This window comes from Cimex lectularius, unplaced genomic scaffold (assembly GCF_000648675.2).
Source record: "Cimex lectularius strain Harlan isolate CLEC.00 unplaced genomic scaffold, Clec_2.1 scaffold103, whole genome shotgun sequence".
NCBI lineage: Eukaryota > Metazoa > Arthropoda > Insecta > Hemiptera > Cimicidae > Cimex > Cimex lectularius.
In genome coordinates, this window is record NW_019392691.1 from 1,213,883 (window position 1) to 1,238,739 (window position 24,857).

Here is a 24,857-nt window from a genome sequence, read left to right on the forward strand (position 1 = left end):
AGAGTGAGAAATAAAAGTGTCACAACACAATCAAAAATGAAAAATATTTCAATGATATTCATTTCAACGAATAGATACTTATGAAACATAACACAATTATAACATTTAAGTGAATATAAACAAAACTTTTAAAAAAATCATAGCCATAGGGAACATAGGGAATATGAAAGAGAAAAATTAAGTAACTTTTATTTTAAATTTTGCTATCTTTTATAAACAAAAACGTTTCCTACCAACAAATTATTATTTTATCTTGGAATCGAATTTAACTTATCGCTGCTTCAGAAAAAAAACAGGTTTTATCCACTGTACGATATCAACAAAGAATTACCGATTTAAACCAGCTATTTAAGACTATACCTAAACAGACTTGAAATGCAAATACAAGATTTAAGAGACTTGTCACGAGCGGGACTCGTGGATCGAATGGATCGAAGTCACGATAGCTCGAGTGGTGGAGCGGCGCGTGTTTAGCCGAGGGTCATGGGTTCGAGTCCAACTCGTGACACTGACTTTTTCATCTCAACCAAGACCTTACATAATGATTAATTAATTGAAAGAGGTTATTTGGTCAATCGGACCACGAAATCTAATGGATTTATAATATCTTTGGCCGTTAGTAGCGTTTTTTGATTAGTATCAGATATTATTCACAATTCCCTTACTTTCGCACTAGTATGAATATATTGTAATACATTACACTAAAGTAAACTGAACTTGATCCTAAAGTAGAAATGTGTCATATTTTTCACTTTTTTAATATTAAATATTTCAGAAGTTAATTAATGCAAAATCTAATTTGTTATTGTATTGAAGTCTATCTTTTGTTTTGCTTTGAATCTTCAAAAATAAATATCCGGTTTTGTTTTAATAGATAATAAGTATTGACATTTGTAGCACCATGCTAATTGCCATCTGAACCGTGGAACCTGTAGACAGACATCTAATGTAATTATCACCCGTTTGTTAGGCTTCTAGTGCCTCCTTGATATAATTACTAGAATATAAGTCAGATTAGATAATTAAAATATAGGGAAGTTAAAAATAATGGGAATTTGCCTGTAGACACAGAATCCCATCTGACAGTGTTTATATTCCGAATTGCACCAAGATTTATCAGGAAATATTTTCCAGCATAATCTCGACTGGTATTTAGCCAAAAATACAGCCCATACATTCAGTGGAGGTTACTTTTTAGTCAAAAGCTAAACCTGCAGCATAGCGTTGCAAAAGAAGCTGTTTATTTGTTTCGCCAATTCTTGCCAACATTTATCACTGGTATGCGACAACTTTTCTTGCACTCTAGTTATTTGATGATATATATCAAGCAAGAAAGGTTTATATTTATTCGCATTTTATGCATTTTTTTTAACTTAGCAGGTTTTCACTGTAAGAAATCATTTTTCAGTTTTTATAAAGCATAACGATCAAATGGTGGAATGTTCAACCCTGTAAATAAAGACTTCACATATATCGACATTTTTTACTTATGGAATTGTCCAATCCGGGTTATATAAAATAATATTTTAATTTGACAAATACATTTTAATCAAATTAATGGAAGCTGGAACTTTTCTTTCCATTTTTACAAATCTTCCGCAGTTAATTGGCATCATTTCATGATGTTTGGGCGTTGTTTTAGGGTTATTTTATGGCCTAAAACAACTTTATTATTCATTTAAAAGATTGTGTGGTTTACCATTTGTATTCTTCACATATTTGTATAATTTAGTTAAAAGTTACATTGCGCCGGTTGGGGGCATAGCTCAAAGAAATCGTTAGGTCATTCATGCCCCATGGGCAATCTAGAACTTCCAATGTTCCCAATTGATTTTTGTTCCCAACTATTGTTGCCACTTCCATTGTTTGTCCAACTCTTTCATTGAACTGAATATGCTGATTTATATAGCTCCGAACCATTTCGTGTAAAAGTACAAGAATTCCTCCTGTGCAGGAACTTCCATCGTCAGGATGTGGAATTTAAAAATAATTGGTTTCATACATTTCCATTTCCTGAAGCAAATCCTGTATCAAAGCCGTAAATCCAATCCATGTTACCTAAGCGATAAATAATTAACCTACCTGATGGTCCTCAAGGGCAGGTCTGAAGCACATGCCAATATATCTATGCTAAAGATTCCAGTGTTATCAGGTTTCATTATGTTGAAAACGTTTTTCCAAGTCAATGTTAATTAGCTTACAAGGAGTAATTCAGGAATTAATTCATCACCAGTCATGACGCGGGGCGGGGTCGATAAGTTTTCCCCGACGGTCCCCATCCCTCGAAGAATATCTAATGAAGGAGTCTATTAATTGTTCGGATGCAAAAATGGCGCAAGGGGGTATATAAAGCGGGGACCGAAGAGGCGACGGTCATTTCCAACCATGGTCCGATCTGGATACACAGCCCTTTCCATCTTAGCCGTCTGCTGCATCGCGACTCAAGCCGGCTCCCACATCCACGACTGCGCACCCTGCAGGGGCGAAGAGTGCAACAAGTTCAGGACTGACTGTCCGTATGGTGTGGTCAAAAATTGGTGCGAACACTACGTCTGCGGTCAGGGTCCCGGAGAAAGGTGCGGCGGCCGTCATCAATTCGGTCTGATCTGTGGCGACGGTATGCAGTGCAACAGCTGTAAGGTGTGCACTGGATGTTCTCAAGCTATGGCCGAAAATGGAATTATGTTATGCGATAATACATACTGTCCGCCTAATTACTAGACACAGCATATTCTAAAATGTGCCTTTTCCTCTTCGAATTCAATCCATTATATTAGTATTATGATTTCAATTGCTGTCATAAACTGTATTGATCATGAAACTTTCAATAATTGTTTGAATTGATAATCAGGAATGTTATCGAACAACACTTGAGATGAATAAATTGTGAAAACACAAATAAATTTACCAAAGGCCAAACATGTATTTTTTCATCCTAATTAAGTTCTAGATAATAAAATAGATGCCTCTTTAATGAATTATCAACCTCGCTCGTCCACAACCCTCGACGAGTTATTGGACGTCCTCTCGTCGAAGGAATTTACTTGGTTTATTAAAAATAATAAATTTGAAGAAGATTATGTAGTGATAACATTCTTCTCGAATGTACTTGTCATGTTTTATCTTATTTTTAATTCAGTTATTTATTTCCAAACTATGTTTGACGACCTTTTATTATAACTGATAATAAGCTTCATAGTTATGAAGGTACATTATCTTTGAATGCTCATAGTTGCTTCATTGTTGATGAAGTAACCGAGTGGCCTCACCCCTGATGATCGCCTTTTACTAGAAAATCACCAATCGACGAAATAATATAATGTGAGGAAACAATGGCATCTCCATTTAAATACTCAGTTTTTGTAAATCTAATTTGATTTGCCTCAGCTTACATGTACATTTGTGTCAAAGTAACTACGAAAGAAAATCTAATCTTTCCTGTTACCGCTGATTCTAATCTAGTTGGGAGTGTTGAATAGTATATTTTGAAGAGATTTGAGAGAAATGTGAAACATTCGTTACAACACATTTTAGTGATAGTTTTTGTTTCATGCTAACTATTGAACACTTATTAATTTTTTGAGATTATAAAATAATTGAGCCAATGCGTCCAATAGAGAAGAAAACTTATACCATCCTGGTCTGATATGATTTTTAGATGGTTTTTACTAGTATTTGTTGAGTTTTTGTAGTAGATGATTGGTTTTGATCTGCGAATGGGTGAATTCATTTGAATATCTCAAACAAAAAAACTATTAGTGCAGGCAGATCCAATAAGGCCCGTGTGCCGGTTCAACATATTGAGTTATTACTTGTGAGAGACGGTTGCGATGACATTGACGGACCTAGGATGTGACCTTGTGCCGGTTTAACTTGGATTTCCTTTTTAACAACTAATAGGAAAACGGTGGACGTTACAGTCGTTAAATAGAGGGGGAAATATCACATCCAATAAAAAAATCGTATATTTATTAAGATTAATTAAGGTTTTTAGTCGAGATAAAAAAAGTCAATGGCACGAGCGGGATTCGAACCCACGATCTTCGGCTAGATACGCCGCTACTCTACCACTTGAGCTATCGTGACGTCGATCCGCTCGGACATTAACTTCCTATCTCAACCGCACCTTTTGAATATTCCCTCCATTTTGCCATTTTTCAAATGCCGTGTAATCGGATTGGATTCTCGGCCACAAATGTAATTTTTATCTCGACTAAAAACCTTAATTAATTGTAATATATTAATTGGTCAAGCGGACCACGAAATTAGTGAATTTAATTTTTATTAAGGTTGAAGCCTTAATTTCGAATAATGTAAGTAAATTTTTATATTTGTAAAACATTTAAATGATTAGTAATAATTAAAAGTGCAATGGGAGTTTGGATAAATGGGACCTGGTAGATCAATTGCGTAAGTGAGGACTTGTACCTGGGTCACTTCCGATACCATTTGAACCCACCTCCCCACCACCATCCTTCCGTCTATGCGGAGCCAAACTGCACAAACCTTACAGTGAACGCACCCTTCACAAATGAAGAGCTAATCTCAATTATCCGCAATCTAAAAAATAATAAGCCCCTGGTATTGACCGAGTAACTTACGGGTTTTATAAACATGCATAGCAGCCATTGTTGAACAAGTTGCTCCCTATCTTTAATTATATCTATGAATTCAATAGAGACCCGTCTTCTCTTGCTAAATCTCTCTTCTTCCCCATATTTAAAAAGGTGTCAATAACAATCCCTCAAATACAGAGGGATCTCCTGCCTGGATTCAATGACTAAAGTTTTTCTGGACTTTTGTTAAAACGTTCAGAGTCTTTTATTGTTGGCAATAATGAAAAGTCCGAATTCCAGTCGGGGTTTAGAAAGGGAGACTCGATAATAATAACTTGTTTATTTTAATTAATTTAATTAAACAAACTTTTGAGAAGCCTAAAAAGAAACTGTACTGCTTTTCATCGTTCTTACCGCGGTATTTGATACTATCCATTGCCATTCTTTGTACTTGAAGCTTTTTGATTATGGCGTTTCGACTACATTTATAGCAGTCCTGCAAACCTTGTACTCACATGCTACAATCAAGGATGATGGGCTAATCATTTTCCACGTATCCAGTGCAGTCGGACAAGGCTGTATGTAATAGGGACTGCATTTTGGTTATTGTCTCAAATTTATCACCGTCTTTCCTACATTATAGCAGCAGAAGTCATTACAAACAAAATTTCTTAGTTTAAAATGTGGATTTTGTTATTTAATATGGAAAATAAATCTGTGTGGATTCTGCAACATAGAAACATCCTCAGCTCAATTAGGCGATTTTTAAGTGAACCTTCGCAACGCGTGCGAGGTTTTGAACCGATGTTGATATACTAAGCATTAATAGAGGAGAAAATGAATTTGTGCCGTTCTTTGGGCCACTCTTTGCTTTTCAGGTCTTAACCCCGATCTCTGTATATACTAATAATAAGTGGGAAGTTTATGGGCCAACAAACAGCTGAGGTCATCGCCGGCCCTCTACGTGTTTTCCATCTTGTATATACTAATTTAAATTACTATATTAGAATACTTCCACTCGTTTGTGCGAATTCGTATTGAATGTGTGTTGTGAAAAAAAGTTACTTCCACCTCAACATAGTTGCCTACCTGATGTAGTTAGTGTTAGTTACTACATTGCAGCATAGTAGCCCACCAGAGCTGGTTGCAACGATATCAACTTACATCCGAGCATAGTTGCTCCACCTGAGCTGGTCGAAATGTTGCCAACTTAAACCTCAGCATAGTTAGTTGCCTACTAATAATATTTTCAAACAAAAATTATATAAAATATTGCATTACACTTTCTAGAATTTCCATTTCCCAGTTGTTTTAATAACGTTGGTTATTAATAATAATAATGTGTGGTTATTAGTGACCGTTAATCGATAATTATTCAGAAATCGTGAGATGCGATCTGGTGTGTAGGTTTCAGAAAAACATTTTCGTTATCGTGCCAACGTTTCGATCTTTCAATTAATTAAGGTTTTTAGTTGAGATGAAAAAAAGCTAATGGCACGAGAGGGATTCGAACCCACGACCTTCGGCTTGATACGCCGCTGCTGGGGTTGAGATGGGGAGTTGATGTCCGAGTGGATCGAGGTCACGATAGCTCAGGTGGCAGAGCAGCGGCGTATCAAGCCGAAGGTCGTGGGTTCGAATCCCTCTCGTGCCATTAGCTTTTTTTCATCTCAACTAAAAACCTTAATTAATTGATATGTATTAATTGGTCAAGCGGACCACGAAATTAGTGAATTAGTTTCGATCTTTATTGAGATCATCTTCAGGGCCTGGGATTTACAAGCATTGTTTACATTTAACAAATACATTTAAGATGTGGAAAAGTGAATTTATACAATGCAAAATATATTTTTTATATTCAATCAAAGCATTTCTACTCACTCAAAGTGTTTGTCTTCTGTAATTGTGCCATTCCTGCGTGACATGTTGACAGTGCCAGTGAGATTTTGCTGTTTTATGTTTATATACGTTGGATTTTGAAGGGGTGGGGAAACGTTGGCACGATAAAGAAAATGTTTTTCTGAAACCTGCATCACACCAGACCGCATCTCTCAATTTTTGAATAATAATAATAATAGTGGTTACTGACTCTCTGCTTATATCAGAAAAGTACGTTATTATTCTAAAATGCTAGGATCTCGTTTGTACCTCATGTTGTCGACTACCCAAAACATACAATATGTACATATATTTATGTATAATAAATTACGTTCATTCCAATAAATTAACATAAAGACAACACCCGATGCAAACATCGAAGTGTGATCACATTTATTCTCCCAGAGTACTAAATATTCCTCAAGACCAATTTTAACCTAATTTTATTAATTACTTAAAAATTATGAAAATGATGTGAATGACAATAAACTAGGTTGGTGCATATATGTGGTCTAATTAAATTCCAATTAAAAAAACTCTAAATACCATATGGAAATGTAAGGTTTGATCTGGTTTTACTCTCTCCTGAAAATTGTCTTTTGATATAAAGTCGCAAATCAATCAAATGAATAAAACAAAAAAAACGAAAGAACATGCTCATATCTGTTTAGAAAACTCAAGGTTCATTTGTTTGGTCGGTTACAAGCAAAGCTGTTCTAATCGTAATATGAGATTCTAACCAATCAGATTTTCAATTAACAATCGTCGTTCAGGATTAAATTATGTAGTTAAACCGTCCTAATCTCTACATACTTTCTCTAAAATTTCTATGTACAAAATGTAATAAGCAAACGTGTGAAACATTAGTATTCCGAGGAGGAGATAAGAAAATCTGAAGCGTCCCGCATTTTCCCGTCCTAACAAGGACTTCCCAAGGAAATCTAATAACAAGGATTGATTCGCTCCGATACAGATTGAGTTTTTGTTTTATTGTTTGATTTCCACCATCTCAACGAAAAGAGAGCGAAATGATATTGGTAACATTGCCCATCGTGAAAGATTTTTTTGCTAATATGCACAAGCACGATTCCACTTTCGTGTATGCACATATACAACACCAAATCAAGATTTTCCGTCAGAATGATTTGAATGATAATCCAATTGTCTATTGTAACGAAAAAATATGGCTTAATTGTTAAATTACAATGTACTAGACTTGGTGGCCTAAATTCGCTAAGAATAAAAGATTCTTGAGTTAATGATAGATTCGGTATTACTTAATTACTAATTGTTTCCCTTGAAACACCTTTATGTTGGGTAGGAAGAAACTTGATTCAAAACTTTTGTATATTAATTTGATCTGCGCTTAGAGCACTAGCATTGGTTTCAAATTAACCTGTACTAAACGTACATTAGTCTATTCGAGGGTTACAAGTATTTCTAACCTCTGATTGTTTAGTAATGATGAGGAATTCGAAACATGACGTTTGGCAACTGCCTTTATTACAATGTTTGCGCTATTTTGTTTGCATTTCTGCGTGTGTTGGTGCATAAATCAGTGAATGTATTATGGCCGTAGGTACTGGTCGACTTCGTTTGGAAATCGTGACCCAACGAACCCAAATGGAAAGTGGTGACTCCCGGCGTTAATATTCCGTCCCACTCTGGCCATTCGAGAGCTCAAGCGTAAAAGTTGATGTATAATCGATGCGAATTATTCTGCTGGAAGTGCATTGCGAGTTTATACTTCAAGTTTACGTCACCTAATCTAATAACCCTTGGGTAGCGACATCAATTATTCCTTTCGTTAAGCCGCGGAGCAGCCGGATGAAACGTTCTGGTTTATGTAGAACGAAAATTAATCGCCCTTACTTTCGAGGGGTGAATTTTTAAAAGAAAATCCTCCACATTAACTCACGTTTCTACGAATACATCGATGATGTTAAAACCTTGTTAATATACCTACAATATTATTTCCCTTTCATTTTCAGTATGAAAAGAGCAGATGTCAGGAAAAAGAATAAATGCAGTAGACATAGTTTGTTCCAAATTCGGAGACGTTGATACGAATAACAAGGCCGAAGCGCTAAACATTCAAATGTAATATTCTCCCCAAACTTTTCCTTGTGACAAGAATGAACCATGTAGATTAGGATACCAGTTTGGAAGTGAAGTGAACAATAAATATATGGAGTACAAAAGAAAAATAAGCGATACATGCAAACCATTTATGAACAAAAGCTGCCTCAAATAAAATAAGTAATGTTTTAGGTGCAAAGAACTATGGGGCTTTTTTCTTAACCAAATTTTCCCCCTTTTTTCTAGTTGCTTATAACATTTCATCCACTATATTCAACTTAGTTCTGTGTTAACATCAGTAAAACGATACATTTGATATTTCTATTTTCTTCGAGGTCCTAACTTTTTAAGATTTTTCATTAATTTGCTAAATCAGTTTTTGTTCTAATTAAATTTGACAGATGTTTTGCTACATCCAGGTGATAAAACTCCTGTTGCTGTGCCTATTCTCACGTGTCGGACTATCAGACGAGTTTGAGCATTTCGCAATCTTCAGTACCTGGGTCCGAACGTGCTAAGTCCAAATGGAGTCTATGGCTTAGTACACATCTTTTTTCACCTGTAATCTTAATCGAGGGAAAATAGAAATACATTAACTCTCACAAGGTTACATATGAGAGAAAAATTATTTTAAAAAATACTCTACCCAAAATTACGTGATTATGAACCCAATTTTTTCAATTGTTTTAGAATGTCAATTAACTCTTGACAATTTTTTGTTTTTGATTAAGGGCTATATTTCATCAACACCTCAGTGTGTGAGGGATTCCATCCCGCCAGATGAAGTCATAAAACATAGCTAATGTTTACATTGCAGAATCAACTTTTAAAAATATATTGGGGAACAAGCTTCAGACATTAGACAAGTTAAAAAAAAAACTCCAGAAGTTCCGTGTCATGCTGCGAGGCTTAATTGCTTGACGGTAAAACATCTCTAAATCACTGGAATGTGAAGAACGTGGTGGTTGATGAGATATAGCCATTTGTGATGGATGTGACTGATATGAGGGAGCTGTAATAAATATAATAATCGCTACGCTCCACGTTCCACATTGCAGGCCTGTTTTCAATTTGGTCGTTCGGGAGATGGTGAAACGCGCGTAGTGAGGAGTATCTCGAATCGTGCGTTACCGTGTGTATGCTCTACTTTGATCTTCAATATTTTACTACGCGCGTTAGAAAACGCTTCATATGTATTAGGCCTATGGTTCATTCTGAAGGAAAACGCACAGACCAACGAGAGGATTTGGTGCAAAACCGACAAGCGTTACCAACGACCAAATTTGTGAAATTACGTCGTTTCCGATCATTTTGGGCAGATTATCCTTGTTGTTTTGGTCTGTCAAACACGTTTCCGCTTCACAATGAGAGTTGTTTTTGTTATTTTTGTGGCATAAAACAATTTTATGAAACGTTCAAAATGTTTCTATACTCTACCTACTTTGTCTTATTTTGATATTTCAATCAAAGTGAATATTGCACTGTATGGGGGCATAACACATAGAAATCGTAAGGTAATTCTGCAAATCCAATCCATAATAGCTAAGGGATGATTAATTTAGTTACCTGATTTGGTCGTAAGGGCACCGAAGCACATATCCGTGCTATAGGTTCCAGTGTTATCATGATATAACATTAGAAATGGCCGCCTCGAAAGACTAGTCCTTTGATATTTTGTTTAATGTGATCTGATGATAAATGGATAGATAAAATTAGTGGTATTAGTTTAATTGGTCCGTCTATTCTAGGTAGTTCCCGTTTCATTCGTACCAACGCGACAAACCGATAAAGTTGATAATACGAACTCCTCAGCAGGGCACTTCGATTAATCGAAAAAAATTCTGTGTATTTTGATTCACTCGGTAATAGGAAATATTTTTCGTACCAGGGGGAGGAAGATCATGCTACACATCGAAATGGAGCCACTTCCCATCTTTATAATTCAAACTTTTTTCTTTGCAATATTTCCCCCAAATTTCCACCTATTCTTTACTTCCTTATAGTCTAAAGTTTCTTTGAATTTTCCCTAGTTTTGTATGTTCGGCGGTCAGTTTTCACTGTGTACTCAGTACAGGTCCCTACGCAAAATCATTTAACAACGGATGTTTTATATATGTACAATTTAAGTAATAGCTTGGACAATTGCATATGCACTATTAACATTTTATCCCCCTCTTGATAATAGGAATTATTTTGGTGGTCGCTTGGGTTTCGAATTATCAAAAGATTGTATTTCCATTACACACGAATAATTATAACAACTAATTCAATTGAAAATAAATTATAAACATGAATGAAAATTAAAGGTAATTTGTACCCCTGGAAAATTACCTTTGCCATATATGTGTTCGTTGTGGTGTAAACATGTAAAGCTAATCCACCATTTATTTTCCCTCCCACACATAAAAATTCCAAAACGTTTACCTACCTGTTTTGTATGTTTATTGATTTACACACATACATCGTAAGTGTTTGCTAGATGAACATATTATATTTCAAAATAACTGATGAGAAATATATATTTAGGTTGACAATGAACAACTATCCTGCCGCATTTCTTTGTTATCGACTTGCAAATCCTTTATTATACTTGTAACAATGGGTTTATGTAACTTGAAGACTTTGGAATCAGAGGTATTTCTTTTCTGTTGTTTAATTCATATATTACGAATAGTAGATAAAGGGTGAAGGTAAATTCCAGCTTCAGTGCCAAGAAAATTAATGAACACGGGATGTCGCAGGGGTCTGTGCTCGGTCCTATACATTTCCTCGTCTAAGTTAACGACATATTACTATACAAGGAATTAAAATATCCTTACAGCTTTTGCCAACTATTCAGGTAATAATTAAGTGGATATAGAAGATCGGATAAATCATCTTATTAGTTATTCAGAAATCGTGAGAAGCACTTTTTCTGAAACCTACATCACAATCTTCTTAAAATTTGGTCAAAACATCCACAAAAACTTAATAAAATTAAGGAAATATCAAACGTCTAAAAAAACATTTGAAAAGTATCTTTTTTTTCGATTTATCCAAATTGAAGCCTCGGTTGCGAGTTAGTGACTTTGGCCTGTTGCTACTTCAAATTGATTACAAATATTCGCATAAAAGAGCAAAATCTCACTGGCACTCTCAACACGACACGCAAGAATGGCACAATTACACAGAAGACAAACACTTTGAGTGAGCAGAAATACTTTGATTGAATATAAAAAAATATTTTTTTGCATTGTATAAATGCACTTTTTTCCACATCCTACATGTTTTTGTTAAATTTAAACAATGTTTGTAAATCCCAGGCCCTGAAGATGATCTCAATAAAGATCGAAACGTTGGCACGATAAAGAAAATGTTTTTCTGAAACCTACATCACACCAGACCGCATCTCACGATTTCTGAATAATTATCGATTAACGGTCACTAATCACCACACATATTATTAGTATTTTTAGAAAATGGTTTTTCTATGACTATCGTTTCGTTAGGTATAAAGTCAAAATCTATGTGGTTCAATATTAAAAGTCCCATAGAAAATGTCAAACCTGAATTAAGTTGTACCTTAGTAATCTTCGTGTGTTACTATTGATAGTGATTTAAAATTTTTTGACCATATTGAAGTAGTAAAAAAATGTTACATGGTGTAAGAGAAATCTACTTTCTAGGAAACAAATGCGATAAAGCACCTTTAATTCAATTATATTACGCCTTAGTTCAATCGCACATTCAATATGGTATGGTATGCTGGGGAGGCGTATACAAAAATAGAACTAACTGTATAACCATGTTTCATTCCATTCATTCCATGTTTCACTTCTTAAAGAGAAACCCTCCCTATCTTTATTTTTACCATAAAATCTTGCCATTGAATTACATTTTATTCACAGGACGCTTCTTGAACTTTTTCAGTAGAGGGGGTTATTACATTGATAACTTCTAAAACACAAATTACAAATTAAGGCATCCTAATTTTAAATTATTTTCTATACGTTCGCTCCAAATGGCTTAAAATGATTACTCCTGCTTTGAAAAGTGAACTAAGAAAAAAACATTCTCAACACGGCACACAAGAATGACACATCTACACAGAAAACAAACACTTTGAGCCCTGAAGATGATCTCAATAAAGATCAAAACGTTGGCACGATAAAGAAAATGTTTTTCTAAAACCTACGTCACACCAGACCGCATCTCACGATCTTCGAATAATCATAAGAAAAAACGTTTGCAATTAAAATCAAATATTGGCTCATTAGCATCAATGGTGATACTGTTTCAACCTAAATTCATTTAATCATTTGATTATTCAATTACTTGCCTCCCTCGGTGTACATATGAATTAATAAATTTTTTGTAATTTCTCATTTTATACAACAATTTATTACAAAAGTATAAATCTACAGTGAACTTCCTCAACCATCGTTTTCTATAAATTTCTAAATTTTGCTGGAAGCCCATAAGCAGATTCTCTAGGGAACCTATTCTGTCATTATTATTATTTTGCATTGACATATTATTTTAATTTTCTTTATGCAAATATCTACGTTAGGTAATTATCTTATTGCATTTTATTGTAACTAAATACAAATAAAATTGGTAGACACCTTTAACTTAGATTCCGAGTATGTATAATGATATTTACACCTTCATTTTTCGGTTTAGTTAAAAAGTTGGAAATAATTTATATACGTCGCAAACGTTTTTCCGCTGTCAGTTTTAACTTAGCTTACAAGGAGTAGTTTAGGAATTAATTCATCGCCGGTCCTGACGCGTGGCGGGGTCGATAAGTTTTCCCCGACGGTCCCATCCCACGAAGAATATTTAATGAAGGAGTCTATTAATTGTTCGGATGCAAAAAATGGCGCAAATGGGTATATAAAGCTCGGACCGAAGAGGCTACGGTCACTTCCAACCATGGTCCGACCTCGATACACAGCTTTTTACATCATTGCCGCTTTCTGCATCGCCACTCAAGCCGGCTCCCACATCCACGACTGCACACCTTGCAGGGGCGAAGAGTGCAACAAGTTCAGGACTGACTGTCCGTATGGTGTGGTCAAAAATTGGTGCGAACACTACGTCTGCGGTCAGGGGCCCGGAGAAAGGTGCGGCGGCCGTCATCAATTCGGTCTGATATGCGGCGACGGAATGCAGTGCAACAGCTGTAAGGTGTGCACTGGATGTTCTAAAGCTATGGCGGAAAATGGAATCATCTTATGCGCTAGGGATTACTGTCCGCCTAATTACTAACCATAACAAATTCTGACATGTGCCTTTTCCAATTCCAATTCATTCCATCATATTAGTCTTATGATTTCAATAGTTGTCATATACTTTAGTAAACATCAAACTTTCAATAATTGACTTGTAATAAACAGGGATGTTTTCTAACAACACTTAAGACGAATAAATTTACCAATGGGCATACATGTAATTTTTTCCATCCTAATCAATAGTTCTAGAGAATATATCTTTATTATGAATTTCCGTATCCTACACTCGCCCGCCACAGACTCAACGGGTTGTTAGAAGTTAAGTCATCTCGTCTGGCAGGATTTTATGTAATTTATTAGATATAATTAATTTGAAGTATATTATGAATCTACAATTTATTTATTATATTTCATCTCGTTCTGTGTAATTTTAGTCTTTTATTTCCAAACTATGTTAGTAGACGTTTCGAATTGATAATTATAGTTTCGTAGTAGGGATAACCTCGTCCCTAATCATCTGTTGATACAAAAACACTATCAGTGAAATCAACGAATCAATATAACGAGGGAATAAAGACACCTCCATTAAAAAATACATTAATAAACCGGTCAGGCCTTTACAGGCAAAACAAACAGGTCCTTATCCTAATAAAATCCTGATAATCTTGACTCACTAGTTTTTTAATTTAATTTGATTTTACTCATTCTGCACTTAGAGCAATACCTAGCTATACGAGTGTAAAATGTACACGAGGGACAATCTATCCCAGGGTTATTACTCACTGTACACAATAAAATATTATTCGCCAATGACTAGATGTCTAGAATGATTTTCAGTACAAGACCAGGAGGAAAGTTGAAAGATGCATAAGTAGATAAGCATATAAATCTAATCTATCCCAGTTTCACCACTGATTCTAGGTAATAAAATATTATGTTACCAAGACTATTCGGTACCTTACATCGAGGAAAGTTGAATGTTGGGAGTTGATTGATTGATGAGATTCGAGAATAATGTAAGATATGAGTTACTGAGTAAACATTTTTTTTCGACTGGAGTCAGAGGAGGGTCACATCAGCTCTGCGCCGATCGCTATTGTTCATTTTGCAGTCGCGTTAAAAGTCGTGAATGATTTTCGAAACTTGGCGATAACAAAGTATTAAATCGCGTCCATCGCTGGGATATCGGCAACCTCTTGTTAGCGGAATTTTCAATGGCGTATGATGTACCTCAAATCCTACAGAACACCAAGAACTAAAAAAAAACACCCGTATTTCAAGAGATATTACAATGAGAGAAAAAGAATGTCAGAAAGGTTTCCTTCAAATTAAGAAAGAAATTTTATAAAAGGACAAAGAACTTTTCTTTAGGAAATAGTTATATACAGTATGAAGACAAAAAGTATTTTTGGAAATTTTTAAGAAGAAAATTTATTAACTGTTAGGATTGGAAAAAGAAACAACCCAGCAAAGGAGGTGACTTTCAAGATTCACAAAAGGATAAGAAGATGGAGTGCGACTAGAAAGAAAGATTATACAGAAGGAGAGAAACAGCACAAAGAGTATCATTCAAATATTACAATGTATCCGGACTATCAGACGATAAAATCAGCCATTCACAACTTTTAAGATTTATTCTTTCGTTTGATACTTTTTTGTTATTAGAAACGTTTGTTGAGGAGAAAAACATAATTAAATTTGAATACTGTTTACATGGCTATAAACTTGCATGGATAAATTCTTTAGAAAATCAAATTCTGGAAGGGCAAAAGAATGGTTATTAAAAAATGTATTAAAAATAATAATAATAATTCTAACGTATCTCAGTTGTATAAATTGAAAATGTCAATTTGCCTCAGCTTAACTTCTTAAGAAATCATCGAGAGCTAAATAATAATGTATTAATAGATGAACTGAATGCTAGAATTCGTTAATTTAAATGGTAAATTTCAGAAAAACTGGTTAGCGTAGAATGTCATCGTGCCAAGGACCGGGTTTACTCATTGATGGATCTATTCAGAAAAAGTAATATAGATTGGATTAAAGATCAGTATTTGACTATAAAGCAAAAGTATTATGTAAAAATTTAAACGAAATTATGATGAAACTGTGTATTCAATTTAAGAAGGAAACTGTCTCTGAGGAGTTTTGGAGGTTGGTTAAAATATTAAACAGTAAAAGAGTGAAAGTAAACAGTATACACCAAATGAAGAACGGATGAATCTTTTTGTTTTTTCCAACTACTAAATCTAGAAAGGCAAGCCCCAAAATTACATCTGTTCGCTCGATTAACCAGGTTGAGAGCGTAGGTAAACCAATTAAGCTACATGAATTGGAATTGTTATTTTGTAAAGCACCTAATGGAAAAGTACCACGTAAAGACGGTATACCTTATAAGAATTTTAAAAGGTCCATACAAAATTTTTTATAAAAAGTCTATTTTTGTTTAATTTCTTTCTTGAAATAGGAAATGTACCGGAAAGCTTCAGCGATTCTATCCTATTCCATTTGCACGAAAAAAGAGACACCAGTGTTGCAAAAAAAACTATCAAGGTATCTCCATTTCGCACACCACTTCAAAACAATTTACTGGGTTAATATTAGATCAGAAAATATTATTGTGCATACGACGATCCAATCCTTTGAATATCATCAAACACAAAACCCAAACAAAAAGAAGTAAGGTATATTGCCTTTCTGTAGATTTCCGGTCTGTTTAATTTACAGGTTTGCGAAGCTATTTTCTACAAAGTATTAATGTTAGGAAGAGGAAAAAAAATTAGTTGACTTATAGAACAAAACTACACTAAAACTAAATTATGTATTTGCACAAACGGTGGTCTAACAAGAAGTTTTGAAATGAAAAATGGTCTGAAACAAGGTCGTCTGCTTTCACCATTATTGTTCTCTTTGTTTCTAAATGACCTTCTTGAATGCAAAACCAGTGCAATTAAGTTTCAAGTTTATTTGTGCCCTGTCTTATTTTATGCGGATTATTTTTTAACAATAGCTAGTAAGTATCCACTTACATTGCAATACGTGATGAATAGATTGGAGAAAAACTGTCATCAGTGGAATTTAATCATACATTTAGACAAATCAAAACTAGTGATCAAGCTGGGGGAAGCAAGAAACGATTTCCATGCAAAGGTGTAGAAGGAGTAAATAAGTATGGTACCTAGGAATCAAAATCACTCCATATCATTTACATAACATTTCAAAGAAAAGGCTATTCGTTGTAAATTTGGAATTGGTTCAACTTGGGACAGTTTAATTAAAAATAAGGAGATCTCGCTCACAAAATATAAAAAAATTTAATAGGTTACTCCAGTGACCATCTATCATTCGGCGCAAGTTTCAGGTTTTCACGAGTTTGAAGAAATAAAGAACGTGGATACATATTTTTAAAAAGGCACTCTTAACACGAGACACCAGAATGACACATCTACACAGAAAACAAACACTTTGAGCCCTAAGATGATCTCAATAAAGAGCGAAACGTTGGTACTAAAATGTTTTTTTTTTAAACCTACATCACACCAGACCGCAACTCACGATCTCCAAATAACCCTTTTTAAAAATGCTGTTCTCTTACCAAAACTCACCCAACTAAATTTTGTATAAGTTAGTCTGGTTTCAAGAAATGAGCATGATTTGCATATAATTTAATTTAAACTCTACCGAAGCCTATAAAATAGAGTACATACTATTGCTTTTCTGCACGAAGTGCTATCAAATGTGGTCCTTGTCAAAATTGTTTGACAAAAAATTGCTCTCTTGTCAGTAGCTAGGTCAATTCAGCCCCCAACGCATACAGTTCCAAACCCATTCGTACTCACGTTCTTAATTAAATACATTCATTCCTATTTGCATATCATTCTTCAATTAGGTTGATGGAGAGACCACCCTTTACACATATTATACACCTAACCTAATTGAGAATTGATGGAGAACTCGATATTCCGCCATCGACCTCGCCTCACATATTCACGCTAATAAATACATTTCAATCTTTATCAACACCTTTACACATATTATTGAAGGTCGATAGGGTACTCGATATTCCGCCTCACATTACATGTACAAAGTAAAAATACATTCACTCTCAACTATGTACACATAACTGTTATTACTATATACAATAGAACAACCCCGTTCCCTTCAAGAATAGGAACTCAAAACTGGGGACTCAAATATTCGCAGCCGTGCTCAAGTACAATTCTCAAACCGCGTCAGTTCTCTAAAAACGCGTTACGAACAAATATCCCTAAACTTTGTACCCTGGAAATCTAATGCCAACGAATTTCTTATTTCTAAAAGGTAAAAGTAAATTTTTCACTTTGTGGCTGAGTGCTTAATTTTATCGGAAAATCGTCTTCTGCATCTAAGTATTCCCAGCCTTTCTCGTGTTTCTTTCATGCAGATCATGAACGAAAAAATATTTAAGTCCCTACGCACGCAATGCTGGGCAATACCGGTATCAGTTGATTCAACAGCTCAATTGGTCATAACTTTTCAAAGAAAGAGAAAAAAGTATGTTTTTCCCCTCTGTCTAAGGATTGTTAAATTCTATTTATATTCACTTAAATGTTGCAATGGTGTCTTTATTCATATCTAACTGTTCGTTAGGGTAGGTAGTATTTATTAGTGTTTTTCACTTTTATTACTCGTTCTTAGTTCACTCCCGACGCACCGATTTTATCAATGTCTTATTGTACTTTTGTACTATGTATCAGATTTGTTCATAAGGGGTAAATAAATTAAAGTATATTACAAAATATGCATTGTGAAAAATTCGCCCTCGCCAGGTCTTATTCGTGTAAAATAAAATGAATTTTAATAATAATATAATAGTATGTTATGTTTGTATGAGTCAAAGGTCGGAGGACCATTCCCAATAGCGTTTTGTACTATGCCCATAATATTGGAATGCAATGTTAGTTTATTTGGAAATAGACGACTATTTTATTTTGTTCTACAAATCGTAATTTCGGTCACGCTCTTAAATTCGAGGGCCCCTCCCGCAGAAAAGCAGAAAAAGAATTTATCAGCGCCTTCTAAATTCGATTAATCGAAAGCCGACCGGCCACCTGTTGTTTTCAGTTAGTAAAACCGCGCATAGCCGCCCGGCTGGCCGAACCGCTTTCGCGTCCTGCGCCCTCCTTATAATTTTCTTTCTTTTCCTTCCTTTTTCCTCTTTTCGCTTCTTCCTTTTTACCCGGTTTATCCTCTTTAATGCCGACAAACACGCGAGTGCCTGCTCTGGAACTCAAAACAAAGAAGAATCTCTGTGTGGAATCGCCGAACGGTCAGTTAACCTCTGTTCATCCTTTAACCCCTTTTTTCGCCGCTTATAATTCTCCCTATCTTTTTAATTTAATATTTTACACTTTGCTACATAAATTAATAATACTCTTGTCAAGGATTTAGTTTTATTTAAAATCGGCATAGTTGTAAATCCCTTGTCTACTACGCACGCAATGCTTGGCAATACCGGTATCAATTGATTCAACACTTCTGTTGGTGATAACTTTTCAAAGAAAGAGAGGAAAAAGTTATATTTCATTACTCCTCTGGCTTAGGATTTTTAAGTTCTGTTTACATTCAATTAAATGTTATAATTGTGTCCTTACTCACATGTAACTATTCCCTAGAATATATAATATTAATTAGTATTTGTCTTTTTATTTATGTTTTCACTTTTATTACTCATTCTTAGTTAACTCCCAACGGACAGATTAATAATGATTTTGGTATGACGGGTAAATAAATTAAAGTACATCACAAAAAATGAATTGTAAAAAATTCGGCCCCGTCAGATGCTTGCTTATTCATGTAAAGAAAATGAACTTTTTAAACTATTAAATTCATTAATTTCGTGGTTTTATCTCAACTAAAAACCTTAATTTATTTTTAAACTATAATAGTATATTATGTTTCTATGAGTCAACGGTCTGAGGATCATGCCTAATCCCGTTTTGTGCTATGTGAATAATATTGGTATGCAATGTTAGTTTATTTGAAAATATACGACTATTTTATTCTGTTCTACAAATCGTAAGTTCGGTCGCGTTGTTAAATTCGAGGGGCCCCTCTCGAAGAAAAAGAATTTACCAGCGCCTTCTGAATTCGATTAATAGAAAACCGACCGGTCACCTGTTGTTTTCAGTTAGTAAAACCGCGCTTCGCCGCCCGGCTGGCCAAACCGCTTTCGCGTTCTGCACCCCGCTTATAATTTTCTTTATTTTCCTCCTTTTTTTTTCTCTTTTCGCTTCTTCCTTTTTACCCGGTTCACCCTCCTTTATGCCGACAACCACGCGAGTGCCTGTACTGGAACCCGAACATAAAAGAATCTCTGTGTGCAATCACCGAACGGTAAGTTAACCTTAGTTCCGATGATTCTTTAACCCATTTTTTCAACGCTTATAATTCTCCCCTTTCTTTTTTCTATTTCACACTCCGCTACTTATATTGAATGGCCTCCCGTTGAAGGATTTAGTTTTATTTATTGTCGGCATAAATAATATTTGAACCTCGTTGGTATGGTTGTAAACTTGTGTATCAATGACTTGTCATATCGTGCCGTCTCGCTATGTTTTCTTTTTTGCGTTAAATTTCAAATTCTACTAGTTAATAACAATTATAAATGTTATTCAGTTTAGGAACTTCCTACCTTAAAGAAAAAGTTTAAATAAAATAATTAAAAAATGGTTCGATTTCTTACTTTTAAAAATACTTAAAACTAAAATCCATTGAATTTAATCTTAAAAAGCAAAATAGCTTGAGTGAAAACAAAGTATTACTTTGTTGTGTAAATTCACTGTAATTGACCTACTATACCCTTTTTTGAACAAGTTAAATATTTGGGAATGATTTTTGATAATAAACTAAACTTTATGTTTTATATTGACGCTTTAGTAAAATAGTTTAAAAACCTATTTTATACATTTAAAATTTTTTTGACCAGATTTAATGAGGTCTGTTTATTTTGCACTAGCAGAATCCTTGATAACATACGTGATCGTAGTTTGGGGTTATTCCACAAAATTATAAGCATAAAATTTTACCGAGTTTGGACTAAAATTACACTATCAGAGCAAATTCCTAAAGTAAACACTTACATGCTTTACAATAATGCATATAGGTTAAGATTCATATATCTAAACCAAATTTATATAAATTCCTTTCCCTCTTATGATCAATTTAAATTGTTTTAAACATATATAATTACAGGAGAGAAACTTTTAAAAATAGTATTCTTATAAAATAATTCTTTGAAATATTATTTAAAATGACAATAGTCAAATAAATAAATAAATGTATATAGGAAAATTGGATATACATAGTTATAGCTCTGGAAATTGAACTCGAAATGAACAGAAATTTTATTGAACAAAAGCAAAAAAATACTTATAGAACACAATTTGAAAATGAAATATGATTCCGGACACAGCTCACGTATTAACGTCTCTCTTAGGAGAACTTATTCTCAACTAAGTCCTTTTTACCTACCGCCTGCTGTTTGACCATCTCTGTTCACTTGTGACCTGTATACTGATATCACATAATTTGTATAAATATGTATTTTGTTTCTTTTTGTAATGTATAAAACCATTTGTGAGCTCACAACTACTGCTCTTAAGCACAAGTTAAACTTTCTGAGAACAAGCTGTTCATTTTACTTTTTCTCTACATTATCGTTTAATATTTTTTTCTCAGAATAATTTATTTAATGTACAGCAGATAAATTCATTTCTTACTTGTCTTTTGTCTTGTCTTAAAGGTTATTCCCATTTGTTTGCGTTCTAGACTTCTTAAGGAGTAATAATCACAATAGTAAACAGATCTTTAATTTAAATATTTGATGAGCAAAGTAGGCTGTATTTATTATATTTTTCTTATTTCCCGTACATTCTACCGAAATTTACAACTATAGAGAAATATAACTACTTATTGTCTAATTAGCGTAATGAGTTTCTAACGAACTGTGCATAATTTCTTTTACCTCTTGTTCTCTTTTTTAAGTTAAAAGATCAACTTAGTTAACTCCTTCAGTTTACTTAACAATTTTTAGTATGTATAAACCGCAGGGTGCAGAAATATTTCGTTCCAGTGCAAGCTGTTTATAACATTGCAAAAAAATTAAAACCTGATAATTTGCCACTTGTTTTGGTTATTTTCGACAAGATTGAATGACAAGTATTTTCGTGAAATCCAGAATGAAATTTTTACTTGGAATGAGGCTGTCGAGGAAAAACAAAAAATTGCCACAACCGCCAGAGCCACTTCATATGATGAATTTTTTTTCTTAGTTAAAGCTGTCGCAGCTCAAACTTCTTCGAAATCGAAGCCTGATCCAGAAGTTAAAATTGAATATAAAGTGTAGGTAGGTGTTACCAAAATAAGCGAATCCTTGCAAATTTTACCAGCATTTCGTTCGTCAACATCCGATGGCATAGAAGGTTGCAACGTCTAACTGAAGTACTCCACACTAATGCTTTGCCACTTAATGTTTTGAATAGTACAGATTTTTTTTCTTGTTCACACTGGGTTATGGTGCATAGACCCAGCAAATTCTTTCCAACCATTAAAATTTTTTGCCGATTTCTTCGTGGGAGAACTATGATTTTAGAACGAAGTACGCCTCCTCAAACTCCTTCAAGCAATTCGAGACATCCAGGCAGGTCGATATTAATTCAGGAACCGTCCAAATCAACACTATCAGTTAATCCCTCTCATCAAAGGATTGTTCCCTCTTGTGTTCCCGACCGCACAACCTATATCGGTGCTGTAGTTTGCTATCTAAAACGTTGGAAAAGTGTGTGGGTTGATGTATTTTTTAACCTAGATTCGAATAATATATAATGATATTTACACACATTGGTTTAATCTTGGATTTATTGGAGTTTAGTTGAAAAGTGGAAATAATTTGTCTTCGTTAAAAACGTTTTTCCATTGTCAGTTTTAACTTAGCTTACAAGGAGTAGTTCAGGAATTAATTCATCGCCGGTCCTGACGCAGGGTTGATGAGTTTTCCCCGACGGTCCCATCCTACGAAGAATATATAATGAAGTAGTCTATTAATTGTTCGGATGCAAAAAATGGCGCAAATGGGTATATAAAGCGGGGACCGACGAGGCCACGGTCACTTCCAGCCATGGTCCGACCTCGATACACAGCCTTTTCAATCATTGCTGCCTGCTGCATCGCCACTCAAGCCAGCTCCCACATCCACGACTGCACACCTTGCAGGGGCGAAGAGTGCAACAAGTACAGGACTGACTGTCCGTATGGTGTGGTCAAAAATTGGTGCGAACACTACGTCTGCGGTCAGGGGCCCGGAGAAAGGTGCGGCGGCCGTCATCAATTCGGTCTGATATGCGGCGACGGAATGCAGTGCAACAGCTGTAAGGTGTGCACTGGATGTTCTAAAGCAATGGCTGAAAAGGGAATTATCTTATGTGATCATACATACTGTCCGCCTAATTACTAACCACAACATTTTCTGAAATGTGCGTTTTTCCACTTCTAATACGTTCCATCATATGTCATATAATTTCAATTGTTGTCATATACTTTACAGAACATGAAGCTTTCAATAATTGACTTATAAACAGGAATGTTTCTAACCACACTTAAGATGAATAAATTTACCAGTGGGCGTACATGTTATTTTTTCCGACCTAATGAGTAATTCTAGAGTATTTATTCTCTATAATGAATTGCCATATCCTACACTCGCTCGCCCGCGACACTCAACGAGTTGTCAGACTTTAAGTCGTCCTACACTGGTATCACAGTAACTAACACTAAACAATGCCTGAGTGACATTGACTTCACGGTTATTACTTATTCTATACAATAAATTATGTTTCGCCCAATGATGGGACGTCTAGGAGGACGTTTAGTACATGACCAAGAGTAAAGTTGAATGTTGTGCGAATGGATTAAAATGTAGCTGGAAATTTGGGAGAAAATCTAATCTATGCCAGTGTGACCACTGACTCAAGGCAATAAAATATTATTTAACTGATGAATGATTTGAGCAGATTCTACCATACTGTGACACATCGTGAGTAAAAAGATATCTTAATCAGACAAGCGGTTTATTTTTTGCTCACCGAACACCTTGATGAACCTTTCGAGATCATAAACAAAAATTGAGCTGAGCAGTTTTAATATAGAGGAAAATCAATGATTATATTACAATAATTCCCCCTCCCTTGAGTTAACCATCCTGTTACGCTGGGCTGGAGGTAGGTTTTTGGGTAGTATTTGTTAAGTTTTCATTTGTGAGAGACCCATGGAACATTACATTAACATTTTTCAATTTTTTTTAAATTATATAAAACTTTCTTTTTAATGTTTATCGACTTGCAGCAAATTAAGTTTGGGTGATAAAATCTTGTTTAGAGGTCATATGGAGGAAAAACAACTTTTTAGGCTATGCCGAGCATTCGGTGGTTTATTCCTCCATCATCAGGGCCTGTTTTTAAAAACCAAATTAACACAATTACATATTATCATAATATAAAGTTGTTACATTTATTTGGTCCATTGTGATTAAACGAAAAGAATGACAAGATATAGGTGAATAATTCAGAATATTTATAACCACATCTACAAACAGAATTTGAATTTATATAAAACTGTAAAAATTTTAATTTTAAGCATTAAAGTGAACAAGTTAACAATATAACTTACAGCTTATACTTATGCAATTTTCTATGGTATTTGTTCAATTCTGACATATATTAGTATTAGGATAAAAGTAAATCGTTAAATTTTAATCTCGTCCGGTAGTGAGGTACTGTATCGAAAACCAGATTCTCAATTAAGATTAAGAAAATAATATATGAGTGAATATAAAATTTATTGAATGCGAATGGTTACAACACCCCGTCAATAAAAACTTAAAATATATTTCTTAAAACAAGCTTTGATGACAGTGACGGACCCAGTGCTGTATCAATGCGGGATTACTTTTTATCAACTAATTTGCAATTACTAGCATACTACTAACACCCTCACTATGGTTGCCTATGGCCGTGTGTAAGGTGGTGCATCTATTGTAATCATCGTAATCCATCTTAACATCAGTACGCAGATAAATTTCATATTTCCACTTTTC

General features: G+C 34.6%; 2 protein-coding genes across 2 annotated transcripts in view; both read left to right on the forward strand.

Moving 5' to 3' along the window:
• The window catches only part of LOC106670423 (RNA-binding protein Musashi homolog 2-like), a 393,099-nt gene that overhangs the window by 109,340 nt on the left and 258,902 nt on the right, over positions 1–24,857 (forward strand). The gene's annotated exons all lie outside the window — the stretch shown is intronic.
• LOC106670411 (neuroparsin-A-like) lies at positions 2,150–3,032 on the forward strand. The gene has a single exon (XM_014400714.2). The coding sequence runs from the start codon at positions 2,386–2,388 to the stop codon at positions 2,719–2,721; it is 336 nt and encodes a 111-aa protein (XP_014256200.1). The 5' UTR covers positions 2,150–2,385; the 3' UTR covers positions 2,722–3,032.